The sequence below is a fragment of the Balaenoptera physalus genome (genome assembly GCF_965194825.1).
Source record: "Balaenoptera physalus genome assembly, chromosome: 13".
Taxonomy (NCBI): Eukaryota; Metazoa; Chordata; class Mammalia; order Artiodactyla; family Balaenopteridae; genus Balaenoptera; species Balaenoptera physalus.
In genome coordinates, this window is record NC_138892.1 from 87637990 (window position 1) to 87654828 (window position 16839).

The 16839-nt window shown below is 37.2% G+C and overlaps 1 protein-coding gene across 4 annotated transcripts in view; it reads left to right on the plus strand.

The window, feature by feature from the left end:
* Positions 1-16839, plus strand: part of DNAI7 (dynein axonemal intermediate chain 7) — an 89440-nt gene that overhangs the window by 23753 nt on the left and 48848 nt on the right. For all 4 annotated transcript variants that reach the window (XM_082419740.1, XM_082419742.1, XM_082419741.1 and 1 more), the window contains 3 exons: positions 3413-3559; positions 7051-7154; positions 8832-9141. In XM_082419740.1, coding sequence (XP_082275866.1) covers positions 3413-3559; positions 7051-7154; positions 8832-9141 — 561 coding nt within the window. The remainder of the gene's footprint in view (positions 1-3412; positions 3560-7050; positions 7155-8831; positions 9142-16839) is intronic.

The following is a 16839-nucleotide window of genomic DNA, read 5'->3' on the forward strand; positions in this document are numbered from 1 at the left end:
CTAGAAGGAATTCACTCCTCTTGGTCCTTTTATCCTCTAATGCTTTTTGTTTCCATTTCTGCCATGTTGTGCTTCTTGTCACTGTGGTTTACTTCTTCTCCATGTTGCTATAAAATGGAATAACTCCAGACTGTTAAGATCATAACATGCTCACCTAATTTAATCTGGAAAACAAGCTTATGAGATTCATTTTACATATGAAGAAACGGGTTGTGACTTGCTTACGGTCCCCTATGAGACCTTAGATGGGCATTACTCTGACTTTCCAAAGACTCCAAAGAGCCTCCCATGAAGTGTTTGGATGCTAATGGATTCATCATACAGTATTCTTGCCATTGCATATTCTCTCTCCCAGGGAAGCTGCCATAGCGTGATGCTGGTCCAGGAATCTGCTGCTCTTTGATTAGCAGGAAGGCAACAGGAAGTAGTACTAAAGTTCACCAGTGATGAGCTGGATGTGACACCTTCCTGTTATGAATGTGGGATACAGAAGCAGAAGTAATGAATAGTAGGGAAGATGAGAAAAGGATAAGTGAAACAAAACAGGAGCTAGATGAGGAGAGTAATCAATAATAATAGGAAACTAAAGCAGGAAGCCACAAGACTAACAGAAAGAATTGGATAGCAGTGATCGCATGGTAAACACCAAGTTCCAAATTATCAAATTTATTTATTTGACAAACTCTTATATAATATTTACTATGCCAGGCTTTCTCAGCCTGGTTCAGTTTATTCATGTTGTTGCTGAATTCCCCCAATAACCCTGTGAGGTATGCACCGTTATCCCCATTTTACAAACAAAGAAGGCGAGGCACAGAGATGTTAAATAACTTGCCCCAAATCACACCAGTGGTAAGAGGTGGCAAGGATGGAAGCCCAGCTTTCTGGCTTGAGCCCATATTACGCAGCTATCTCTCTTAATTTAGAAATTTTCTGTATGTTATCTATGTCAGTGTTCAAAATTAAACTTTGCTATTTATTAGTTGTTCCTTGATCATGCTGTACCTTAATTTCTCCCAACACTCTAAATATCTCTCCACTTTCTTCCTGCTTGTGTGATTTCTGAGGAGTTGGATATAATTCTTAACTTTGTTCCTCTAAGGGTAAGGTGTTTTTTTCCCTTTGGCTGCTGTCAGGAGTTTTTCTTTATCTCTGATTTTCTGTATTCTGAAAATGGTATGCTTAAATAGGTTTTTTTTTTTTGGCATTTATCTTGCTTGGTGTTCTCTGAGCTTCCTGGATCTGTGGTTTGGTGTCTCACATTAGTTTGGGGGAAATTCTCAGTCATTATTATTTCAAATATTTCTTCTGTTCCTTTCTCTTTCTTTTCCTTCTGGTATTTCCATTATGTGTGTGCTTCCTTTTTTTTGTAGTTGTCCCAAGGTCCTTGGATATTCTGTTCTGTTTTTTTAAGTCCTTGTTCTCTTTGCTTTTTGGTCTTTTGAGGATTCTATTGATAAATCCTCTTGCTCAGAGATTCCTTCCTCAGCTGTGTCCAGTTAAGGAGTAAGTCAAAGACATTCTTCATTTCTGTTGCAGTGTTTACGATCTCTAGCATTTCTTTTTGGTTCTTTCTTAGGATTTCCATCTCTCTGCTTTACATTGCCCATCTATTCTTGCATGCTGAATACTTTATGCATTAGAGCCCTTAGCATATTAAAAACAGGTGTTTTAAATTCCTGGTTTGATCATTATAATATCCTGCCATGTCTGGTTCTGATGTTTGCTCTGTCTCTTCAAATTGTGGTTTTTACCTTTTGGTATGCCTTTTAATTTTTTCTTGATAGCCAGACATGATGTACTGGGTAAAAAGAACTGCTGTAAATAAGCCTTTAGTAATGTGGTGGTGAGGTAGGTTGGGGGAGGGGAAGAGTTCTATAGTCTTGTGATTAGGTCTCAGTCTTTAAGTAAGCTTATGCCTCTGGACGGTGAACTTCACAAGCGTTTTTAATTTTTCTTATCCCCTCTTAGGTGAGAGGGAATGGCTAGAGCCAGCTGGAGTTAGGTATTTCCTTTCCCCCAGGTGAGTTCGGCTCTGATAAAATTCCAGCAGGTTAGGCTCCAGTTAATTAATTTCCCCTGAGATCAAGCCTTGTTAAGAACAGAGTGCTCTGGCGTATTTCAAAATGCTTCCTTTCCCCCTCCTCCTGCCAGACGCAGGAGGGAATTTCTTTCCCCCATATTTATCGTGGGGACCTGGTTGAGCTCCTGCAGGTAAGTCTCACAATACTATGGGCTCTCACCCTCCCAAGACTTCATCCTCTGGGAGGTTTTTTTTTTTTTTTAATTTATTTTTATTTTTGGCTGCGTTGGGTCTTTGTTGCTGCGCACGGACTTTCTCTAGTTGCACCGAGCAGGGGCTACTATTCGTTGTGGTGCGCAGGCTTCTCATTGCGGTGGCTTCTCTTGTTGCAGAGCATGGACTCTAGGCACACGGGCTTCAGCAGTTGTGGCATGCGGTCTCAGTAGTTGTGGCACATGGGCTCAGTAGTTGTGGTACATGGGCTTAGTTGCTCTGTGGCATGTGGGATCTTCCCGGACCAGGGCTCGAACCCGTGTCCTTTGCATTGGCAGGCGGATTCTTAACCACTGCACCACCAGGGAAGCCCCCCTCTGGGAGTTTTTAACTCTCAGAGTTTTCCACCCTGAGTTCCCAGCAATTCATCGTTTACAGTTCAGGTTTACAGACCTGGCACTGGTTCCTGCAGTGGTTTCTGCTCCTGACATTCTGCTCTGATAAACTGACTCCCTGTAGTCACCTGTAGGTCTCTCCAATCTTGGGGACAGGGATTTGCTCTGTGTCCTCCCCTCTTTTATGGATCAAAGAATAGTGGTTGGTTGTTCAGTCTGTTCAGCTTTTCACTTGTTAGGATTGAGTGGTGTCTTCCAAGCTCCTTACTGGTGGAACCAGGTTGCCTCAGTTTCCTCATCTATAATATAGGCACAATAAACAGTACCTACCTTATAGAGTTATGATGGGATGAAATGGATTAAAACATATAAAGCATTTAGAACAGTTCCTGGCAAATAGTAAGCATTCAGTAAATGTTAGTAATTCTCCTCCTCCTCCTCTTCCTCTTTCTCCTCACTCTCCTCCTCATCATCATTTTGTTATTGTTTCTATTGTTCCACAGTCTTAAGTAGTGACAAGCTGTGCCTCCTCTATCAGCTCGCTAATGACAGCTCTGTTACACATAGTATAGAATTCTTATAGTGGAGCTTTTGGAGGAAATATTTTTTTTTCCAGGATCTTAAATAATAGAATAAATACAGGAAAGTATTTTTATATGTTTTACTGGTGATGTGTTCCTCAATTCAAAAGTGATAAAACGTCCCCCATTTCACTTTTTCTTTGTGTGTCAGATTACTTTAATCGTAAATTTTTACTTTATATTTTTACTTTTACTTATAGTTAATTGAGAAATTGAAGTTAATTTTATTGGAAGCTCCATCATATGATTTGCAAGAGAAAAATATAATACAGTACCAAGGATCAATTCTAGAACTGCAGGAGCTCCTTCATCTTAAGTTTAACATAGCCACAGAAATACTTCTCAGAGTAAGTGTGATATTTTGCTTTATATGTTATTATTGACTTTTGTAAGAGTTAAAATTTTATATTATATAATTTTTAAAGTCCAGTGTCCTTTATTTTTTTTGAAGATTTAAAAGGTTATGGAAAAGTCAGTAGAACAACTTAAGGCACATGTATTTATCCAGATTTAACAACTGTGAATATTTTATTTTTAAAGAAATGAAACATTATCAGTATAGCTAAAGTATAGATTTTTTTTTCTTATACTTGCTAAAGTTTACCAGGACCATTATGAAAATAAATTCACAAAACCTTGTATGTTAGCTATACACTCTAGATAAATCAGTTGACACAATATTACAATTACTGGTAGTCACTCTATTTTTCCCAAATGTCTTAGTACTAATGATAATATTCAAATAATTATAGAGCCATTGTTATACCTAAGAAAATTAATAATAATTCCATAATGTATTCCAATATCCAGTCCATATTTAAATTTTCCCTAATATTCCATGAATATCTTCTATAGCTGTTTTTGTTTTGTTTTGTTTTTTAAATCAGAAAACAATGTAAGGTCACACCTTGCTTTTGGCTGTTTTCTCTCTTGGTTTCTTTTGGTCTAGAACACAATCACCTTTATACGCTTGGTAGAATATGTTCTAATTATAAAAAGAACTGTAGGGCTTCCCTGGTGGCGCAGTGGTTGAGAGTCTGCCTGCTAATGCAGAGGACACGGGCTCAAGCCCTGGTCTGGGAAGATCCCACATGCCACGGAGCAACTAGGCCCGTGAGCTACAATTACTGAGCCTGCATGTCTGGAGCCTGAGCTCTGCAACAAGAGAGGCCACGACAGTGAGAGGCCCACGCACCGCGATGAAGAGTGGCTCCCACTTGCCACAACTAGAGAAGGCCCTTGCACAGAAATGAAGACCCAACACAGCCAAAAATAAATAAATTAATTAATTAATTAATTTAAAAAAAAACTGTAAAGAAGGCTTATTGTTATTGTTAAGTTTATTCTTGGCAGTAATATTCATATTATAATTTTGCAGCTATTTTATCTATATTGTAAGAAAAAGCCAGTAAGGAAATATATTATAATTATTAGTAATCAAGATTTTTATTCTAAGAGAAAAAAGATATATAGAAGAAAAGAAGATTAGAAAAAAATACCGTAATGTTAAATTTATAATGGAAGTATCAGTATGAACAAGATTTCTTTTTATTCCATAAAAAGGAACCAGGTCTAATTGTGGTAAATGGCTGATTCCAGTTTGGGGCAGGGAAAGTGAAAGATAAGGTTGTTATTGAAAGATGAGTTTGAGTTATCTTGTGCTAGAAAACAAGTAAATACTCAAAGACTAGTGGAGTCGTAGCCAAAGAGACAGGACTAAAAGAAGCTCCCACTGGTCAAGTTGGGGATAATTTGAATATCAGAAAGAATAATGACTATAACTGATTATAGCAGGCATCCCCAACCCCCAGGTCGAGGACCGGTACTGGTCCGTGGCCTGTTAGGAACGGGGCCACACAGCAGGAGGTAAGTGGTGTGTGAGCGAGGGAAGCTTCATCTGCCGCTCCCCATTGCTTCCCATCGCTCACATTACCGCCTGAACCATTCCCCCCCACCACCCCAGTCCGTGGAGAAATTGTCTTCCACGAAACCAGTCCCTGGTGCCAACAAGGTTGGGGACCTCTGGATTATAGAACCTTGAATAAAATAAAAATTCATGAGTCTATAGTGACATTCCAAAATGGAAAGGAGAAAGTGGAGTGGCAGGTAGAGAGAACAGTTCTTTACAGAAGAATACCACCTGATGAATGTGGAAGGAATGATCAGTAAGATAATAACCATTTTTCAATCCCCAATGTAATAATTGATAAGGATCATCAATGGCTACCTCAATAAGTAGGCGAAAAGTTTGGGAACACATTATTCTCATAGTGCCAAAGTATTAGACCACAGATTACTTACTGACTAGGATAAATGTACTTTGCAAGGGGAGATAGGGGTAGTCACCACGTTAACTAAGTGATCAAGTCCACATTGTTAACAGTAGGACATCATATGCCTCCTGATAGGATGCAATGTGAGGAACACAACATTACCTATTGTGCCTTCTTGCCGAAAATTGTTCATCTAATCTGATTAAACCTACCTAGACCTAACTTCCAGGGTACAAAAAATAAAGGGAACAGAGGAGCAAGTTAAACCATGAGGAAACAGCTAGATAAATTCACAACGTGGAACAGTTCTACAAGGCAACTCTCCTGGACACTTCAAAAAGTTAATGTCACAGAAAAAAAAATGTGGGAGAACAATCACTTTTATTTCTTTTTTTTCTTTTCTTTTTTTTCTTCTTTGGCCACACTGGCACAGCTTGCAGAATCTTAGTTCCCCCACCAGGGATCGAACCTGTGCCCCGTGAAATGGAAGTATAGAGTCCTAACCACTGGACCACCAGGGAATTCCCAGAACAATCACTTAAAAAAAAAACAAACAATAAATTCAACTCCCAGTACATTTAAATTTTTACTTTATAGGAACCAAATACGTATTGACTTATTTAAGCCCTTTGAAAGAACTAATATCTTAAGCAATAGGCATCAAGCTATGTTAGTCTTTATAAAAGAATTCTTAAGAACATCCTTAAATTGTATGTTTAATGTTGATTATCAAGTATTGGACTAGTAAAACACATGACTCATCTGGATATTTTGTTTTCTAAACTTGGCATGTTCAGAAATAGGCTACCTTTTGCAGTAGTATAATCTACATTTTAATAAGGTAAGGATAAAGAAGCATGTATATAGTTAAAATGAAAAGTCACAATAATGTTAAAATTGAAAAGGGTAACCTAAGAGTAATCCACAAGTGCTACCTGGGAATACAGGAGCAACTTCAATCCTTAGACACCATAAGAGAAACTGAGTAGAAAATGGGGAGCATATTTAATTGAGTAAATATGTTTTTATCGTATAGAGAATTTTTTAAAACAATTCTTTGTTATTTTGATTGAACCTTATTTTTACCTAAATTACTCTTTTATTTTTATTTTTTTTCAAGGTTTCTTTTTTTATTATTATTTATTTTTTGGCTGTGTTGGGTCTTTGTTGCTCTGCGTGGACTTTCTCTAGTTGCGGCGAGCGGGGGCTACTCTTTGTTGCGGTGTGCGGGCTTCTCATGGCGGTGGCTTCTCTTGTTGAGGAACACCGGCTCTAGGCGCGCGGGCTTCAGTAGTTGTGGCTCACGAGCTCTAGAATGCAGGCTCAGTAGTTGTGGCACACAGGCTTAGTTGCTCCTCGACATGTGGGATCTTTTCAGAACAGGGATCGAACCCGTGTCCCCTGCATTGGCAGGTGGATTCTTAACCACTGCGCCACCAGGGAAGTCCCCAAATAACTCTTTTAATATTGAAGGGAATCCAACACCTAAGTGATGAAATAACTTATCTAAATTGCATAATTTATGAGACCTCTAATCTTAATAATGTTTTCTTTTTCTCTTACAGCAAGCTAGTACTTTAGCAGATCTGGACAGTGGAAACATGGAAAAAGTCATTCGAGATGAAAATGTTACTCTATATGTATGGGCAAACCTCAAGAAAAATCCAAGGTATTCCCATGGGTGATACTGTAGGTCTGAAGACATTATAGTCACATGACCAGGCAGATGCCTGTTGCATTACAGCATGGCATACTTATAAAAACCCATGTTAGAAAGTCAGCCAACTGGGGTTTGACTCAGAGACCTGCCATTTATCTTAGGCAAGTTACTTAGCCTTGTTATGCCTCAGTATATCAACAGTAAAATGATGATTATATCACTTAACTTAATAGGATTGGGCTGAGGATTAAATGTTAACACATGTAAAGGTCATACATAGCATGGTGTCTAGCACAAATATACACTGACTAAATATCAGGGTCCTCCTCTTCTTTTCACCCACTTAACCTCCCTCCCCACCAAAAAGTAGAAGTGGTAGGTGCTTTCTACATGGCAATCTGAAACTTTTAAAAAATTTATCTTTTGTGAACTGTTAAAAATAATACTTTCAAAAAAGAATACTTTTCATATTTATTATTTTTTAGATAATTTAAGTGACGTTTCCCCGATTATTTTCAACAAAGTAATATCATTCTGAGGAATGATAGAGATAATGATAAATTCACGATCATTTGGTTGCTGCTTTATCTCAAACATTTCGAAATAATTGAGTTAGTATGACAGCAAGTTTTAGGAAAAAATGATCTGAATAAAAGTTAGGAGGCCTAGGTTCTGGTCCCACCTCTGAAAAGACTAGTCCTGTGACAGTGGAAAGTATTGGACTTTATTTCTGGTATTTAGTAAAAGTAAGGAACAAAGTATTTTCCAAGTTACATTTGCTACAAAATACTCTGGTTTAAATCAGAGTCAATATATTAATATAACCTTTTTCATTGTAAAATATGTTATATCCAGAAGGATGAAGGAAATTAATCTGTATAATTTTAAAAGAGAAAAGTAAAATGAATATCCCTGTATTAACTACCCAGGCTTAAGAAGAGAATTAGATGGTATCTTTTACTAAGATAAGGAATAGTGGAAGCAGAACAAGTTTTGTTTTACTTTGATGGTGATGGTGAGAGAGCAGGGGGTGGTCAGTATGATGAGCTCAGTGTCAGACTTGCTGAGTTTGAAGTACCTATGACACATCAAAGTGCAACTGTCTGAAAGCATTGAGAGAAATCTGAGTTGGAGACATATTTTTCAGAGTCATACAGATTGATAGTTCTTAACTTTTGGGGAGTCATAGACTCTTATGAACTTTATTACATATGCTCACACATATGTAAGGGCATTTTTGGACCTTTTAAAGTTCATTCAGAGATGCTTCTTCCCCTAGGAAACATAGAACTCATGTTAAACACTCCTGATAATATAAATAATAATTGAAGTCATAGAAATAATAATATCCAGAGAGAGTATGTAGAGGGAGAAGAAAGAAGGGCTCGGGATGGAGAGTCAAGTAACATCAACGTTTAAGGGATGCTTAGGAAGGAGACCATATAAAGGAAACAGAGAAGGAGCTGCCAGAGATGGAGGAGAAGAGTATGGAGTCATGGATCCCAAGAGAGAGTTTTGAGAAGGTAACATCAGCAACTGGATCCAAATGCTGCAAAGAAAGCAAGTATGGGTCAGGGCTCAAAACTGTGGTGAAATTGAAGTGGAGAGAAATACTGCTTAGGTATAAATTTACAACAGACATAGAATTTTCTAGAGCCTCATCCTTTTTGTTAAATTAATTAACAGGTACAGAAGTATCAGATTCTCTGAGACACAAATTGGATTTGAAATTCCAAGGATATTAGCAACATCTGACATTGCTCTACGACTCCTACATACTCACTATGATCATGTCACGCCATTAGGCCCTGTTCCAACAGCACCACAAGAACACACGTCCACGGTAACTTACTTTGGCAAAGACGAAGTTAAGAGTGTAGAAGCAGCAGTCAGCAAAGATCTCCAAGAAAAGTATAAAGAACAAGAAAATGAGTCTAACTCAGTTCATGAGGACGAAACAAAAGTTGACGAACAAGGTGGTATTGAAGGACAAACGGTAAGACACTTATTTTTTTAAATAAGAATTTAATTGCATTTTTTTAAATTTTGATTTTTTTGGCTGTGCCGTGCAGCATGTGGGATCTTAGTTCCCCAACCAGAGATCAAACCTGTGCCCCCTGCAGTGGAAGCGTGGAGTCCTAACCACTGGACTGCCAGGGAATTCCCTGAGACATTTTAAATGTACATTTTTTCTTCATGCAACAGGTGTTATAGATTCCCTTGATGCATTCTCAAGATTTTTTCCTAAACAACTAGAAACTGAAAGCTACTTTCTTGCCAATGGCTCAGTTTTGTGTGTTTGTGTTTTTTTCTTGCCTTCTATTCATAGTCACTATTCATAGTTGAGCCTGCTGCTTCTATATCCTAAAGTTGAGGACAGGAATTGCTAATTTTTATTTTAGGTTCACTCTAGAAAAGCTTTGAAGCAATTTAATTTGTGCGTATTTATTATATTTCAAACTCACTTAAGGGAACTTGTGATAAATACTTTCACAACTGAAGGATTATCTTACATTAGTCTTACTTCCTCAGCTTTTGGTTTTGTAAGAAAGAATTATATGAAGTAAAAACTGATATTTTTTAAACTGTTGTACTCTCTTAAAATTTGACATCTTTAGATATAATAATATGTTAGTTGAGCAATTTAATAATCATATTCTGTTAGTTGGTTTCTGTTCTTTTTTTCTTTCTATTTCCAGGATTTTCAAGCTACTTACTTATTAAAGTAGAATAAATTGTCTCTTTAGAATTTATTAATACTTTCTTAGAACTGAGCAGCTTTTTGTTTGGCCATGGACAATTTGCATTTTAGGAAGGACCAGGTTTTCCTACAGGTACTTAAGATATGAAGTGTATTGGTTTATTGGTTTGTTTTCTTTAAACACAGGTGAGGGTTAAGAATTAAATTGAATACAAATTTGAAATCAGAATAAGGATTATTAGATATTCTAAGAACATATTTAATTGAAAAATTCCATTTGATTCCACCAGAATCAAAAATTATAATGATTCTGCAGCAATATAAAAAATGGATAAGACATGATGGTCAGTACAAAGAACAGTATTTACAGTGTGATTACAATGATGAAAAAATTAAAAAGGCATAAGGGGAGGAGAGCCCAGAAACCTGTATATAGCTGATATTTCACAGAGGTGGGAAATAAGTGATTGGTTCTTCTTTAAAAATTTGTCACTTTTAAAGGAATGTTTTTTGAGCAATCTGGTAGCTTTTATAATGAAAAAATTCATTTTCCCTCTCAGGTAGCATGGTAGCATTACTAGAGTTCAACAGTATTTCCAGTTTTCTTCCCTTTCCTGGACAGGAAGGAAAGAATTACACTGCTTGCCCCCTTGAAATTAGGGGTGACCATGTGACTTGCTTTAGCTAGTAAGATGTGAGTGGAAGTGACACACTGATTTCTAAGGGGGAGAAAATAAAGAATGAGTAAATGGGTGCTGGATGTTACATTATTTAAACGTGCAGTAGAAAATAAAATGAAGACCCATAAACTTACAATAAAATTTGGCAGGATTTTTGACTGAAAATTCATGAAAACAAAGAACAAATTAAAAACTATCAAAATTGTTGTTTGAAAAGAGTATCTAAAAATGTTTGGTCTTGATCTGATAAAAATATTGAATAACTTCTGCTCCTCAAGTTCCTTGATCATATTTTATGAAAAACCCATCAACAGTTTACCTAAGAATTTGCCATTACTAATTTAAAAGTTATGAAACAGTAATTAGAAAACATATAATTTGAAATATTACTTGAATTTAGATGTCTAGAGCAATTCTTCCGTATGCATGTATGTCTCAGTTAAAGCAGCCTTATGCAGTAATGACTCATTATAGTTCTGTGTATAAAACTACCAAAAAATAGTTTTATATTAAATATATCAGCATATGAATTCACTATAATATCAAACAGTGCAGTTATATATTTTTCTCCAGGTCCGTCATCTATTAGAGTAAGAAGTCATTTCCTTTACTCTCAGCTGGTGAACTCAAAGTTACCAAGCTAAGCTTTCCTCAGTTAAATGGCCCTTTCCAACGTGTTTGACTATATCTGTTTTTTTTCTATTATTCTTTAATGTTTTATTGAACCATTTCAACTTATAATGATGACTACAGGTATACCAATGCTAATGTTGATAATGCCACAAAAGTACGTCAAGGAAAAGCATTCTACTGAATGGTAATGAATATTTTATGGAATACTGAAGCTCTTCTCAAATAAGTAGCCTAGGAAACCCAGAGTAAAGATCAGACAATTAGTAATATAGCAGAAATAGTTTTACCCTATGAAACTTCACCACAGCCTGGGAAGCTTGACTGAGAATTGTGTGAATGGTACATGGAGGAACCGGGCTGGCAGAACTTTGTTATCAGGGGATTGAAAAAGAGAAAATTGCCTAGCAGATGAGACTAAACTTAATTTAGTTAGCACCCCTATTTCCAGGAACCAGTCCTCTCATCACACCAAACAGGCATGTGTGTAGATGCTTATGCTTATGGATGTGTGCTCTCCCATCCTTCCAAAACCCCCACGGCATTCTGAAAAGTTAACGTGAGTAATGCTGAAGTAGGGATGATTTCCACAGAAGCAGAAGAATCCCATAGTACTGCCTAAGTGTACCGAGGCAGGTGGGAAAAGCCATCTCCTGTGCTGAAAGGATTGTTGGGGCAGGGGGGAGGCAGTGGCAGTAAACTGCAGAGAGTGAAGAATCATTCCCCCACCTCAGAACCACTTGCCCTGCTAAGCTGGGGAGGAAAGGAAAGAGAGCTGATGGAAACAATAGTCAGCTGGGCCTCCACTTGTCACTAATTTTGAACAGAGCACGTTTTGTAAATGTGAGTAGGCTTCAGGGAGCAAAAATCAGTGGAGGGACTTCCCTGGCAGTCCAGTGGTTAGGACTCTGTGCTCCCACTGCAGGGGCCACGGGTTCCATCCCTGGTTGGGGAGCTAAGATCCTGCAAGCGGAGTGGCAAAAAAAAAAAAAAAAAAAAGTTGGATTTATAAAGAGAGTCAGCAGCTCAAAAGAAGGGGATAAAGATAATTTGGTGGAACTTATGGGGAAAAAAAGTAAAATAAATGGTGGAAAGAAGTAGGAGATCCAATATCTATGTAAAAGAAGTTCCAGAACACAAAGGAAAGGATGAGTTTAATATAATGATTGGCACTGGGACCGCTAGCTAAGATATGAAATAAAATAAATTTCCATTCATACTTCCTTCTACAGACTAAAAACAAAAACAGATTTTATATTTTTTTAAATATTAAAAAAACTAATCAAAAACTCATAAAATAATAAAAGTATTTGAAGACAATGTAGGAAAGTTATTTTATCATATTTACTAAGAAGGTCCTTCTTACTTATTAGTGCATCAAAACCAAAACCGTACAAGAAAAGGAGATTATGAATTCAAACATTTGTATAGCCAAATAAACCTCATTGTAAACAAACTTGAAAGACAATGGACTGGGAAAAATATTTAAGCGTATAAAACAAATGGTTAGTATCCTAATATAAAAAACTCATAGCTGCGGACTTGGCTCCGGGTGCAGCTGACTGGAGCCCCATCTCCTCAGGACCCGCTGGGGCTTTAGCTTTGGGACATCGTGGGGTCCATTTCTCTCTGACAGGAGCCTGGTCTCCTCAGGACCTGCTGGGAGGTGATGCCGCTGAGGTAAAAGGCCGCACCACACAGCATGGGGGACCCTAGTTCCCTGACCAGGGATTGAACCCACACCCCCTGCAGTGGAATCGTGAATTCCCAACCACTGGACTGGCAGGGAAGTCCCTGTCCTTTATTATAAAAAGGTTGCCCTTGAGAAGGAATAAGAACTACAGCCCTGCAGCCTGTGGAACAAAAACCACATTCACAGAAAGATAGACAAGATGAAAAGGCAGAGGGCTATGTACCAGATGAAGGAACAAGGTAAAACCCCAGAAAAACAACTAAATGAAGTGGAGATAGGCAACCTTCCAGAAAAAGAATTCAGAATAATGATAGTGAAGATGATCCAGGACCTCAGAAAAAGAATGGAGGCAAAGATCGAGAAGATGCAAGAAATGTTTAACAAAGACCTAGAAGAATTAAAGAAGAAACAAACGGAGATGAACAATACAATAACTGAAATGAAAACTACACTAGAAGGAATCAATAGCAGAATAACTGAGACAGAAGAACGGATAAGTAACCTGGAAGACAGAATGGTGGAATTCACTGCTGCGGAAAAGAATAAAGAAAAAAGAATGAAAAGAAATGAAGACTGCCTAAGAGACCTCTGGGACAACATTAAACACAACAACATTCGCATTATAGGGGTCCCAGAAGGAGAAGAGAGAGAGAAAGGACCCAAGAAAGTATTTGAAGAGATTATAGTCTAAAACTTCCCTAACATGGGAAAGGAAATAGCCACCCAAGTCCAGGAAGCGTAGAGAGTCCCATACAGGATAAACCCAAGGAGAAACACACCAAGACACATATTAATCAAACTATCAAAAATTAAATACAAAGAACAAATATTAAAAGCAGCAAGGGCAAAACAAGAAATAACGCACAAGGGGATCCCCTTAAGGTTAACAGCTGATTTCTCAGCAGAAACTCTACAAGCCAGAAGGGAGTGGCATGATATACTTAAAGTGATGAAAGGGAAGAACCTACAACCAAGATTACTCTCCCCGGCAAGGATCTCATTCAGATTCAATGGAGAAATCAAAAGCTTTACAGACAAGCAAAAGCTAAGAGAATTCAGCACCACCAAACCAGCTCTCTAACAAATTCTAAAGGAACTTCTGTAAGTGGAAAACACAAGAGAAGAAAAGGACCTACAAAAACAAACCCAAAACAATTAAGAAAATGGTCATAGGAACATACATATTGATAATTACCTTAAACGTGAATGGATTAAATGCTCCAACCAAAAGACACAGGCTCGCTGAATGGATACAAAAACAAGACCCATATATATGCTGTCTACAAGAGACCCACTTCAGACCTAGGGACACATACAGGCTGAAAGTGAGGGGATGGAAAAAGATATTCCATGCAAATGGAAATCAAAAGAAAGCTGGAGTAGCTATACTCATATCAGATAAAATAGACTTTAAAGTAAAGAATGTTACAAGAGACAAAGAAGGACACTACATAATGATCAAGGGATCAATCCAAGAAGAAGATATAACAATTATAAATATATATGCACCCAACATAGGAGCACCTCAATACATAAGGCAACTGCTAACAGCTATAAAAGGGGAAATCAACAGTAACACAATAATAGTGGGGGACTTTAACACCTCACTTACACCAATGGACAGATCATCCAAAATGAAAATAAATAAGGAAACAGAGGCTTTAAATGACACAATAGACCAGATAGATTTAATTGATATTTATAGGACATTCCATCCAAAAACAGCAGATTACACTTTCTTCTCAAGTGCTCACAGAACATTCTCCAGGATAGATGACATCTTGGGTCACAAATCAAGCCTCAGTAAATTTAAGAAAACTGAAATCATATCAAGCATATTTTCTGACCACAATGCTATGAGATTAGAAATGAATTACAGGGGAAAAAATGTAAAAAATACAAACACATGGAGGCTAAACAATACGTTACTAAATAACCAAGAGATCACTGAAGAAATCAAAGAAGAAATCAAAAAGTACCTAGAGATAAATGACAATGAAAACACGATGATCCAAAATCTATGGGATGCAGCAAAAGCAGTTCTAAGAGGGAAGTTTATAGCTATACAAGCCTACCTCAAGAAACAAGAAAAATCTCAAACAATCTAACCTTACACCTAAAGGAACTAGAGGAAGAAGAACAAACAAAACCCAAAGTTAGCAGAAGGAAAGAAATCATAAAGATCAGAGCAGAAATAAATGAAATAGAAACAAAGAAAACAATAGCAAAAATCAATAAAATTAAAAGCTGATTCTTTGAGAATATAAACAAAATTGATAAACCATTAGCCAGACTCATCAAGAAAAACAGGGAGCGGACTCAAATCAATAAAATTAGAAATGAAAAAGGAGAAGTTACAACAGACACCGCAGAAATACAAAGCATCCTAAGACATGACTACAAGCAACTCTATGCCAATAAAATGGACAACCTGGAAGAAATGCACAAATTCTTAGAAAGGTATAACCTTCCAAGACTGAGCCAGGAAGAAATAGAAAATATGAACAGACCAATCACAAGTAATGAAATTGAAACTGTGATTAAAAATCTTCCAACAAACCAAAGTCCAGGACCAGATGGCTTCACAGGTGAATTCTATCAAACATTTAGAGAAGAGCTAACACCCATCCTTCTCAAACTCTTCCAAAAAATTGCAGAGGAAGGAATACTCCCAAACTCATTCTATGAGGTCACCATCACCCTGATACCAAAACCGGACAAAGATACTACAGAAAAAGAAAATTACAGACCAATATCACTCATGAATATAGATGCAAAAATCCTCAACAAAATACTAGCAAACAGAATGCAACAACACATTAAAAGGATCATACACCATGATCAAGTGGGATTTATCCCAGGGATGCAAGGATCCTTCAATATATGCAAATCAATCAATGTGATACACCATATTAACAAATTGAAGAAGAAAAACCATATGATCATCTCAATAGATGCAGAAAAAGCTTTTGACAAAATTCAACACCCATTTATGATAAAAACTCTCCAGAAGGTTCGCATAGAGGGAACCTACCTCAACATAATAAAGGCCATATACGACAAACCCACAGCAAACATCATTCTCAATGGTGAAAAACTGAAAGCATTTCCTCTAAGATCAGGAACAAGAGAAGGGTGTCCACTCTCACCACTATTATTCAACATAGTTTTGGAAGTCTTAGCCACGGCAGCCAGAGAAGAAAAAGAAAGAAAAGGAATACAAATTGGAAAAGAAGAAGTAAAAGGAATACAAATTGGAAAAGAAGAAATAAAACATGTCATCACGGCAGATGACATGATACTATACATAGAGAATCCTAAAGATGCCACCAGAAAACTACTAGAGCTAATCAATGAATTTGGTAAAGTTGCAGGATACAAAATTAATGCACAGAAATCTCTTGCATTCCTACACAGTAATGATGAAAAATCTGAAAGAGAAATTAAGGAAACACTCCCATTTACCATTGCAACAAAAACAATAAAATACCTAGGAATCAACCTACCTAGGGAGACAAAAGACCTGTATGCAGAAAACTATAAGACATTGATGAAAGAAATTAAAGATGATACCAACAGATGGAGAGATATACCATGTTCTTGGATTGGAAGAATCAATATTGTGAAAATGACTATACTACCCAAAGCAATCTACAGATTCAACACAATCCCTATCAAATTACCAATGGCATTTTTTACGGAACTAGAACAAAAAATCTTAAAATTTGTATGGAGACACAAAAGACTCCAAATAGCCAAAGCAGTCTTGAGGGAAAAAAACGGAGCTGGAAGAATCAGGCTCCCTGACTTCAGACTATACTACAAAGCTACAGTAATCAAGATAATATGGTACTGGCACAAAAACAGAAGCATGGATCAATGGAACAAGATAGAAAGCCCAGAGATAAACCCACGCATCTATGGTCAACTAATCTATGACAAAGGAGGCAAGGGTGTACAATGGAGAAAAGACAGTCTCTTCAATAAATG